The sequence below is a fragment of the Lepisma saccharinum genome, unplaced genomic scaffold (assembly GCF_977018435.1).
Source record: "Lepisma saccharinum unplaced genomic scaffold, izLepSacc3.1 HAP1_SCAFFOLD_341, whole genome shotgun sequence".
NCBI lineage: Eukaryota > Metazoa > Arthropoda > Insecta > Zygentoma > Lepismatidae > Lepisma > Lepisma saccharinum.
In genome coordinates, this window is record NW_028143065.1 from 133,925 (window position 1) to 146,414 (window position 12,490).

A 12,490-nucleotide genomic window follows, 5' to 3' on the forward strand; every position below is an offset into this window, starting at 1 on the left:
GCACATTTAGTATAGCTAGGCGGGCTCAAAACAGGCAATTCCTGCAAATTTTGACCTTGAATAATTTAACAATTACAAGACGCACGAGACTAAAAATTTTCATAGTTACTAAGTTCTATGCATAGTTTCAACTCCCCAAATTTCATGAAAATCGGAGATGGTCAGGTTAAAAATTGCACATATCTGTGTTGATTTGGCATGGAATGACTAATGACACATAACAAATGCTATTGGTTTGGTTTGAGTTGGTGTTTTAAGTCCACTTTATGCACAGTAAGGCTAATCGAGACTGGACCTACAGTTTAAAGTGGGATCCGAACCACTTGTGCCTCCACCGGGTATCGAACCCGGGACCCCTTGATTACAAGGCAATGACGCTACCACTGCTCCATGGGGGAGGCCCAACAAATGCTATTAACAGAGGCCCCGACTCCATGGGGGTGGGGGGGGGGCTCGAGTCCGACCATGTTAATGATGTTCGGGCAGAGCCCCTCAAATAATTTTGCTTAAGAGGATCTAATGTATTATTTTACTTCTCTTTTAAAGTTTACTTTGTATTGTGCCACATGAACTTAACTTTAAATACACATTTGAAATGTTGTAGACCATTAACTTTCGGGGGCTGAGACCGCTAAACCATCAACTTTGGGGGGGTGGGGCTATGACCGGAGATAGCAAAACACGTGACTTATTACTATATACTAAGTATATAATTATGAGAATTGTTAACATTTTTACTAAAAAGAGTTTCAAAATAGCGAGGTGATATGATAATTATACCAGTATGTTGTTTAGTGAGTTCTGAACTTTCAGGCAATATGTACGCTATTTAGTTATCCTCGAAATCTCTTCCTGTAGTCCAAATAATAAGGGGAAAATAATTCTAAAGTCTTTGAGTTTATTTAACACTGGCTTGCAGTAAAGTACGCAAGGAAAGCTTATGAAAAGTCTGGGAACGGCTATGATCAAATGCATTATTGCTAAAGCACGGCATGCCATGTGTTTTTTTATTATTGCAAAATTAAATTTAAAAAGTAAAATATTGTAGCAAGAACAAAAAAGTAAAACAATTTTCCTGCGATTTGTGTTAGCATTTATGTAAATAATTAAATAAAACTGTTAAATATTGTAAATATTCGTTTTTTATGGGTACGTCAACACTAAGGTTATTTCCACCTGTCACATGTCCTTTCTTTACAAGTCAGTTGCGGACATTAACCCTCCGTAACCCACGCGGCGGTACTCTGACGCCTTTTCTAAAATTTTGAATTATTCTCCTTATCAGTGCAAAAATGGTCTAGAAAGCACTAAGAAACTTATCTACACCAATCCCACGAAAACATAGAGGCGTTCCAACCTTTTTTCTGGCGTTTTTCAGTTGTTTACATACCTCAAAAGTAAACTGTCCCCCTTAGGCAGAACTCAATACCGCACGCGGGAACGTTTCCTATCTTAAATTACATAATAGCACCCCAGCCATGAATTTGGCGGATATAAGAAAACTAACACGACGGTACGTTGTTCGGAATACAAATTAATTGTATGTAGAAACTGTACCCATACGAAATGTCAGAGTTGTCAAAATGTATTGAAAAGTGACAATATTGGGTCCGTTTTATTCGAGTTTGTATCTCTCTTTTCATGTATATCTTGTAAAACAAGAAGAAACATTGAGATTTGAAAATTTTAATATTTTTAAAGTATCTTCGAGTTGTATTTTACTCATTTAATTGCTTTTTCAGCGAGTCAGCAAGATTTTGACTGAGAATTTTGGAACAAATTGTTCCTTTCTAAGCCCATATAAGTTGTATGATTTCAATTTGTTTTGAAAAATATGTTGAACGTTTTTGAAAACTACGTTGAAAATTTTGTGAATGATGAGTTCATTTTTTAGTTCCTTTATTATATGGTAAAATTTTAAATACGCGTATTTTGGGAATAATATTTAGGTGCATTTGCTTCAAGACTCTAAGCGTGTACTTCTGTGTCATTTCCTCGAATGTTTTTAGTTAATATAGTATTAGTTGTAGTTTAGCTAATAAAAATGTCCGAAATCTACTGCTTGCGTTCATATATACATCGTCTGATTTCCAGTAAGCGCTAGGGTAATTCAACATCAATTTGCATCAATAGTTCATCTAAATAAAGTTGGTTTTGATAGGGTGGCACTGAGTGCTGCACGTTCTGCTTAGTGTAACAAAGTCTGAAACTTTACTGCAAAACTGCCTGAAGAAGCTATCTCTATCTAGAGAAAATGAAACCAGACAGAAAGAAACCGAAAGTGGTGAGTAGAAAAGCAGAGACACTATATGTAGGTATAATAAAAAAAAAGGTAAAAAAGATAAAGTGCTCCCCTGTGCTTAGCACCAAGCCATGAAGGTGTATAGGGGGTGGGGGGGGGGGGTAATGCCCCACACTTTCTTGATCCGGTCATGAGTGGGGGTGATGTGATCAGCATCACGCCCCTGACTGCCTTTACCACCCAGGGTTTACCCCAGGTACCCATGTCATTCAACGCTGGGTGGGCACCGGGGCTGCTTCCAACGTTAGAAAAGTTCCCGGATTAAAGAAGATTAATTTCTTCCAACATCATGTTTATTTTGCAAGAAAATTAAAACTCTCCGAAACATTTTTTTGGTCATATTTTATAACTTGAATATTTATATCAGTAATTTCATCTCAAGAAAGATGATGAATTATAAAATTATACATGTCTTCCAATACTGAAATAGGCCACTTAGAAACAATATAAATTGGAAATACTTCGGTGAATTTTCTGTCCATCATGAGAAGAGTGATGTTATTGGGTATAGATAATTCAACATTCGATAATCTAACAAAATCAATAAACATAGAAATACGATACAATATTCAATATTATTGTAGATTTTCAAAATATTTAGTAAAAATTTTCTCCGCTCCACTGACAATAGTGAACAAGAATAATAACATTTGCATACATCAAACAAGCAGGGCCAGACGATTATGCGGGGTGCCGACCTTGTAGGACAGCCAAACTGAGGATCCTCCTTGGTTAGAGGCAAATCCCAAACGTGGTGATTTCTTCCTTTCTTTGAATTTATTTTTTAGGTTAACTTTATGCACAGGAAAGCAAATAGAGACGACCTACAGTTTAAAGTGGGATCCAAACCACTATGTGCCTCCACCGCATCCGTGGCTCTTTGTTTTAAAAAGAGTTGTATTTCTTGTTGACAAGAATTAATGGAAGTTACTGCTGAATAACTTAATAAGTATATTGCAAAATCATGAAGCAATTTAAGCTAAGAGATTTTTGTTGTTTTGATGTCATTATATAAGTATTAATTAAACACATACCTACAATAAACGTGTTCAACAGTATTGAAGTATTTTTAAAATATGGCTATTACTTTTTGTCATTAAAACCGTAAATATATAACATGGTTATGATTTATATTGGAGGAAATTTTATCTCGAGCCACTCCTGCAAACAAGGTAGCAAATCCAACGGCCACATGCAGAATATCAGTTGTTTACTTCTAATGACCGACAGAAGCAAGCGAAATCAAGAGAATAATAAATATTAAAGAAAATAACAGAACTTACTCAGTCCACTCCACACTGCCCTCTTTGTACTTCAAACAGGAACGAGCTTTTGACAGTGCAACAATTTTGCAACGCACGAGCAGGCTGACTGATCCACGGTTCCCCTGCGCGGGTTGATAATTCGACTACAGCGCCACAAGGGCAGTTTATTTTGACCAAGCTGCACTAAGCAAAGACAATGCAAGAGAGACATTGTTTAAAGCATGCGTTTTGCTTTCAGTTCCCCCCCCCCACCCCCACCCCTTCCATCCTCCCTTCTTTTTTGGCCTGTCATGCTCGGCAGGCACTGGTAATGCAAACCCGACGGGGTGATTGGGCTTCGGAATGTTTGATGTTTTGAAGGAGATAGTGTCCAGTGCATAAGTATAATAAAAATTAATTGCATTCTAGATTTATTTGGGTGTACACGTGCGAATAGGCACAAGCTGCTACTGGGCAGAAGTGACAAAGATGATGATCAACTATTAAAAATCCTTAATATTGTGATAATAGCAAAATAAAACAACATGTCATGTCCTTTTATTTGCTTATTTCATGAAAGAAGCTTATTTTCAGAGGCCACATAAGAGTGCTTGAATATAAACAATTGTTCCTCAAAGAAACAAACATTTTGAATGCCAATTGAAAGTGCAGGGATATTGACAGTTGAAATCAACATCCTTGTTTCTCAGTACGTGGCCAGTGTGGCTACTGTGTCGGTTTCTTTTCATTTGGTACGTGTGCAGTATTAGTGTGGCAAAACATAGTGCAAGTGGCTTCGCGGAAAACGTGAGTACCTTAATTATCTATTACCGCGTCTCTCATTCCCATAGTATTTATTCAGAACCTATGTATGTAAAGGAATTACGGGAATATGAACGGAACGAACGTAAATTACTTGCACGTCAGTTGGGACATAAAATTCCTAAAACCTTGCAAACTGTGCGGTTTTCCCTAAGTTTATCCAGTGGAAATTGCATGTGAACAACTATAAAATTCAAAAAACTTATTATTAATAATAATGTCAGCAGGACCCAACGGATAGCCTACGGGCCCAAATTTTATAACCCACCCTTCCCTGGTAATGAGTTCATAGTTTATACCAAAATCGAATCCCGCACCCGTTAGTGCAAGGTGACTGCGTTAACCACTATTCTATAGGGCAGGCCCAAGTCTTCTGTGGCATCTGATTGTACACTTAGAGAATAACGACGACATATAAGAAGCTTTATACACACATCTAAGTTCTTAAAATTAATCTTATTTTTTATGTGCAAAACTGAATATATGATGGCTCTTCTTTTTGGTATGACAGGTTCAAGATTCTATCTCTTGTAGGAGCTGCAAAATTTCTGTGTGCTGTCCCAACATCGTGAGGACAACTGAGGAGCTACTTGAAAGCAATAGGGAAGTGAATTCAGTTCTCGAAACTAGATGTCGCTCGATGTGATGACCATGCAACACCGAATGAAAACCCACTTCACAGACCCCTCAAAATTAATTTTACTGACTAATTGTAAGTTTTTAGAGGACCTAAACATGGCTCTTTTATGCACCCTACAATGTTTCTTCTTTTCACCCTACCTTTACGGTTTTCCTTCCAAAGAATTCCACTCCCAAGCATAATGTGCTACGAAACCAGAGGTCCCAGGTTCGGACCTTGGCCAGGTATGGTTGTATCATGTCTGCCTCATCGCTAGAGGCATGCAAATTTGGTTCTTGAGAAAAACGCTAAATATGAAATAACATACTGTAATGTTCATTTTTATGTTTCTGAAAGGTGATAGGTGCATTTTACTACCCTGTTTTGTCACGAAATAATGCGAAATGAACTGCAAAATGCACAATATACTCTTAAATTTACCGTTCATATACCGATGCGACACTTTCTGAAGTATCCTGTGAGTTATGCAATTCACGGAAAATTGATTAATTCTGCTGTAAATATCTGAGAAGCAAAAATGGACCCCTTTACACAGGAATAGACTTAATACTCTGGTAACTACATAAATGTGCTATTAGAAGGGATAAGTGTATTTTGTATAGTAAGTTCAGTTTTTATATCAAATTTTGGATTACATTCACAATTTTAAAACAAAAATGTCATTTTATATAGCACTTTGATGTGATTATTCACGGCTATAACACCGAAATATAATTTTATTTACCGCTCTTGAAATCGAAATTGACTCTTTTTGTACCGAAATTTTGCTTTTTTATTTACCAAAAATATGTGCCTCTACTCATTGCTATTCCTTTGGATCATCATTCATCCTCATAGTCACATTTAATCCAAGAGGTAGAAAAGCAGCATAGAAATGACTGATTTGGTTTATTTTACGTTGCTTTTGTGGCACATTAGCTAATCATGAAGATGATGATGAGTTATGATAGATGAAATTGATGGATGGACCATCACAAAGAATACTCATGCATAGGATGGGATTCAAACCTGGGACCCCTGACATTGTAGCTCACCATTGTCCCCACGACTCAAACCTGGAACCCTTTGTGGGCCATCCTAATGCCATTGTGGTAATGCTGTTACATTGTTATCAAGGGGCACCCTGGATCCCACTTGATTAGTGTATCATAGCTTAAAGTGAATTTATGACTGAAATATATGGCAAGATGATAGCCACTTATGATCCATATTACTAAGAATGAAAGAGAACACTTGTTTTGTTAATCTAAAAAAAAAAAAAGTTTGATTCACTAAGAATATACAGATTTCTTACTGCTGAATTAAAATAACACTCGTTTTACTGGTCACACATAATTTCCTATGATAAAGAAACAAATCACCATAAATATGAAAAATGTCTGTGCATTTTATTTACAAGAACTGTGTACAAGTATATGAAACTTCTGTAAATGGTTCATATTACCCACATATGGTCAGAAAATTCTCAACAAAGAAAAAACATGGTTGAGAACCAATGAGATGCTATACTGTATTCACAGTACGATGACCTCACATTGCTATAAACTTTCATCCAACAATGAAACCCATCAGCCACATTTCTTCCTACAGAATTGTGCATGCACTCACTCACACTTGTCCATTTTCTCTTTCATTCGTATACATGTATTCACTCTCACACAAACATACACAATTCATAACACTTATTCAAGTCAAAACACGCTGCTAGCTCCCAATGTGGGAGGAATTCATCAAACAATGTCATAGAGCTGAGAATTGAATTCTCTACTTAAACTTGTTGCTGTTTCATTTGTTGCATTTGGTACAGAAATGTACATGATAAAATAAGGTAAACTTTCTGCAACAAATTTGAAATTCCATACTGTTTTTCATAATTCAACATCAAACATACAAAACTAGTACATTCCTACATTTGCAATCACTTTGGTCAGTCATCAAATGCCATTTTAAAAACACAACGCAGTCACACATTTTTTTAAACTTGTACTTTTTCTTTTATTATTAGGTATTGTTTTGACTTGCATTGACATATAGAAAATATTATAAAATATAGTCTCTGCCACAGTATGAACTGTATTAAGCACGTTAAAACATGTCAATCACTGTCTGATCCTACAGGGTTTGGTTTTTTTCTTTTCTTTGCTTGCTTTGGTTTCACTATCTCTTCTTCCTGCAATAACAGTAAAACAATTTTAATAATAAGAAACAAACAAACAAAAAAAAACAACTAATTGCCTAAATGCAAATTAAAAGGTATCCACAAAATTACTTTCTTCCATATGGAAATACATGTACTTTAGATATGAACTCATGAATGGTAGTTTAAAATACATGACACAGCAACCATTACACACACACATCAAAGACTTCCTCATTGCTTTGGCAAGGCATATTATTCTTTGATGTGGAGAACCATGAGAATCAGAATACATGTACTGACATTGAAGAAAATATATATATCACGTTAGCTAAAAATCAAAGCTTAAACGTGCACTTCAAGTCTACACACTAAAATTCATATTGGCCAAGAAATAAAACCAGCTTTAAATGAACATCCAATACTTGTACTGCATTGTAATTCGAGTGTTATACCTTCACATGTAAATAAATCAACAAACAAACCAAGACAGAAATATCACCTGTTGTTACTTGCTGTCATGTAGTATTGGTACACTTGCAAGTAATACTATCTCTGTGTTGCTGCTAGAACTACTTAGTGTGAACCTTCCTCCACCATCTATCAAAATTTCATTGCATAAGACTCATTCAGTAGTGAGCGGAGATAATTAAAGTGTGTCGAGATGCAACAAAGTTCGTGAGTTGCTGGATGATGATTCAAAGAGAGAGGTGTCCCTCCAAGCATGTGAAGCATGTTTGTGCTGCATTGTCTGGGTATGTATCAAAATGTTATCGGAAGAGCTTGGCACCAGTGTGGTTAGTATTCGCACCATAGTGCATGATGTGTTCGGCACATAAACAACCGTGTGGACTTCATTCCACATACCTTCTCCTGCATGACAACGCTCCACGCATTGATCACTTATTTTGTCACAATTTCTGACTAGGAATTTGATCACAGATTTAACCATCCACTTTACTTGCCAGGTTGGCTCTGGTTGACTTTCTCGGATACCATTCAGAAGGATATGACTGCCATTTTTAACTCAATCCAAAAGGAAGACTTTACGAGTCTCAAACATGTATAAAGAGGGAAGGGATGTACAGTGGTGGAAAAAAGTTCTTCCCCATAAGACTTTAATGGCAGTAAATAATGCCGGAAGGGTAGACAACACACATTGCACCATTAGGTGATCGGGTGATTCTGTCTGTCTCAAGAGCAACTCGTCTTTCATGCAAAAGCCAACAGGAACAGGAAATGTAGGAAAGTCACGTGACTTGTCAGGTGGAATTTTGTTCGTCAGAAAATCGCCTTTTCTCAACCCAGGTCGCAGAATCGACAAGAGCTACCCGTTATATCTCCGAAAATGATTCCCCTAAAAACGTTGAAAGAAACGCTAAAACAATTCTTGCCTTAATTACTGTATGTGCCGCAGTAGCACAGTCGTTAGGGCGTTTTATTACCATGCGAGCGATCTGGGTTCGATCCTCGACGGGGGATAATCGGGATTTTGTCCACCTGTTCAAGCTGCTTCGGTGCCCACCCAGCGTCGTATAAAGTCGGTACCTGGAGGAAACTCGGGGGAAGGGAGGGGGGTATGGCGGCCAGGGGCGTGGTGCTGATCACATCATTCCCACCTTCCGCCTGATGAAGAAAGCGTGGGGCCCTAACTCCACTAACGTCACACCCCCTATACGCGTTCATGGCTTGGTGCAAAGCACAAAGTAGGACTTTGCATTTTAATTTACAATACATCCCAATTTTGTCGTAACAAAACTTCCCAATCTCTACGTGGGCTTTCTTCCAAGTTCCGTAGGGATGTGAATAGGCTCCAATATTTCTTGAGACAATTCATACATGTTATATTTCCTTATAAGAACAACAGGCGATATATATTTTGTGTTTTTTTTGGTGGGGAGGTATAATCCAAACATGTGAGGTGATCCTTTTCCCACTACTCACTCCATTCTCAGAAATAAATCGCAATTCCAAACACTGAAAATGCAGCACTTTCTACATCTTAGCATGCAAAATTCTATATAGTAGCAAAGTAATGTGTGGAAAGAAAAATTAACGATTTGTAACGGCACTCTGGAAATCTTTTACAAGTAGTTTATTTTTTTCAATTTGAACTGACATTCACAACATTCATTAACGATTCCAATATTGACAAAAGAATAGCTTAGGCGTTCTGCTACTTTCAATTCTTGATTATCGTAGTCACCGTAACTCTTTCTCTCTCTCTCTCTCTCTCTCTCTCTCTCTCTCTCATCCTTCCCGATGGCGCTGTAGTAGAGGAGTTGCATTGTAATCAAGGAGTCCCCTGTTCGATACCCGGTGGAGACACAGTGGTTAGGATCCCACTTTAAACTGTAGATGCAGTCTCGATTAGCCTTTGTGTGCATAAAGTGGACTTAAAATACCAAATGAAAATAAAAATAGAAATCACCGTAACTCTCTACACAGCCAGAGGATCCATTTTTGAAACCTGTTGAGGCTTAGATGTAGCATTGCTTTCGTATCATTACCCATCATCTTCGTCGTCGCGATTATCGCAAGAGGTAAAAATGCGACACAAAATAACCCAAACAGAAGCTTGGAATCAATCTGAATATTGGTTACGTTGGATACGTGGTAGAATTGTTTTAAATATCACTTCCTGTGATGTAATAGGGTTTTTGATTAAGGACCATTTGTATAATGCATATCGTTGATGCGAACAATAAGTAGTTTCACGTTCACCACAATCTTCGGTTATTTAGAAATCGTAAGGAAGAAGGATCTCTAAATTTCCGCTTTCACATGTCAATGAAACTTTAAAATAAGTTCAGTGTAGGTCACAAAAGAGATTTACATATTGTTATGATATCTTTTAAACACCACGAAATCTAATTCCAATAGAATACGATACTACTCCTTACGTTCCTGTAAATGTTCACCATTAGTCTGGCGAAAGAAAGTAACTAAGATTTCCGTGTTTCCTTGAGGAAAGATAAGGCGCCTGCTTGTAATAAGCAAGCACCAACTGCTTCGATCAGTGACCTTCACTGCCAGAGTGACTCACAGCAGGCCTGCGCTCGTTCCAGTGTGCGTATAAAACAGGTATTTTATTTCGTTCGTTCCAATCCACAGTTATATCAAGCTAACATTCTAATATTTTCGTAAAATATGTAGTAAACAAGTTGTATACATTATGGTCTTCCAGAGTGTTGTTGCCTGCTATTTACACGCGGGAGATGGGGGTGTTGTAAACATTTCTGAACCCAAAGGTCGAGCACGAAGGAAAAGTTGTGTAAGCATTGGAGGCAATAACAAGGTAATAGAAGTTGAAGGAAATGCTGGAATAAATTATATCAGAAATTGAGTAAAAACAGTTCTTATCACACATAGGGCTATCAGATCACTCGTCAGCGGAAAGTAGGACAAATTGTCTCAAAATGTTGAACACGATCGTATTTGCAGTAACTATAATAGGTTACTAGGACATCTTAGCATATAACGAGAATATGACACATCTTCAGCTGAAAAATTAATGTTGAAGTGAACGGTTGAGTTCAAAATTCCTCAACTGCTAATTAATAGCACGGCTGTATGTGATTTCAACTTGTGTATGTAAGACAGAACGTTGTTCGCAGATATGGGGCCAGGAAGAGAAAACAATCCATGAATTCGGGAAGGAAAAAATTCACAATTTCGTAAACAAAGTCTGGAAGTTCTTATTTATTAATATGTAAAAAAACTACTATACACTGGGAAAAAACAGAATTGTGTGCCTTATTTCTCCAATAACGAGAAAAATTACTTGTTACTTCGAACAAATTACCGACACTTATATCGATAAAACTTCACAAAGTAAGCATTTTTATACATATATCCGGACTTTTTCGGATCTTGAAAATCGTGAAGTAATTTCTGAGCTGGGATTGTAATTGTTTTTCCGAACATCCAGTAGCAACCATGCACACTCTTTGATTTAAGCATACTTCTCCAAGGAACCACGTTATCTTAGACTTCCCTCAGTTTTTCTGTTTCTCCATCTAATTTGAAGTTACGTAATGCTCAAAATACGTGTAAGACATTTGAGATTTCTTTCAAATTCCTTCCGGACGCCAGACACAACTATAAAATGTAGGACACGTCCGGAAATAAGATTGATTCTTATAAGTATTTTTATTTTCTTATTTAGCGTCGTTTTTCTTTCACCTCTTGCTAATCCCGACGACGAGGATGAGTGATATGATGAAATTGATGAAGGGGCACTCACAAAGAACACCCATACGCACGACGGGATTCGAACCCAGGACATCAGACATCGTAGCGCACTGTGCTAACCACTCCGTCACGGACGGAATTCTTATAGCCCTAATCGTTCCTCAAGCATATTTCCTATCTTTAACTACACACGAAACATAATGAACAATCTAAATAAACAGGTGCCAGTTCACACTCTAACCGTAAAAAAACATATGCATGTGAAAATACAAAATAATATTTATTTTTAGGTAGTTGTGACTTATTATTGTATATTAAAGAAATATATTAGTGTTAAAATGACGGAAGTAGAGGAACATCTCCAATGAAATACTCATGCCTTATGGATATTTTTATTTCTTGCCGAACAAGGTTCCGAGTTCGAGTTCCGACCAAAATGGATTCATTGTGTATGTTCATTCATGTCTTTAATGTAATCATAAATCGTCGTCATGAATAATTTAACTTCAGAGGAAGAAAACTGAGGTAATTACTAATAAAGACAATAACAAAACAAATTTGATCTTAATGCCCTGGCTGTGCGCTACATATTCCATCACGGGGATCATAGGGGTGCGCCCATGGGGCCAGGGGGAGGGCAAATGCACCCCTAATCATGGACGTCTGCAGATTTTTTCCACGAAGAGACAAGCAAGGTATTTTTCCATTTTACCCCGATAATAGCGTTGCATTATCGCATTCCTGCATCCTCATTATAATAATTAATGTAAATTATTATGACTGAAATCAAATTATACATGTGAAAACGTACTTTTTGGTTGACATTCGTTTTCTAAGGGGAAGATGTGGCAATCCTTGCCTCCCTTTCAGACATCTATGCCCTTATATTATTAAATTTTCACCTAGAAATTTAGGATAGATGAATCCTATCGCCGTTATTAAACTATATTATACTCTTAAAGAAAATTAAGTATTTTCAAGCCGATGAAAGTTCAATGCAACTACGGGGGAAGGGAGTGCAGTGGCGAAACCACAGCCCCCCACAACCTTGAACGGAAATCCATTTTAGGGGGCAAACATGGAAGTAAAGAAAGCAAGAGTAGCAGAATCTAAGAGTAGCAGGACAAAAGGATACTCAAGATGGATTTTCT

The 12,490-nt window shown here is 37.3% G+C and overlaps 1 protein-coding gene across 1 annotated transcript in view; it reads right to left on the reverse strand.

Moving 5' to 3' along the window:
* Nucleotides 1-6,382: 6,382 nt before the first annotated feature.
* IntS3 (integrator complex subunit 3) overlaps nucleotides 6,383-12,490 on the reverse strand; it is a 50,252-nt gene continuing 44,144 nt past the window's right edge. Inside the window, exon 16 of the mRNA XM_083116058.1 lies at nucleotides 6,383-7,178. Within this exon, the coding sequence (XP_082972184.1) occupies nucleotides 7,104-7,178 (75 nt within the window). The 3' untranslated portion in view covers nucleotides 6,383-7,103. The remainder of the gene's footprint in view (nucleotides 7,179-12,490) is intronic.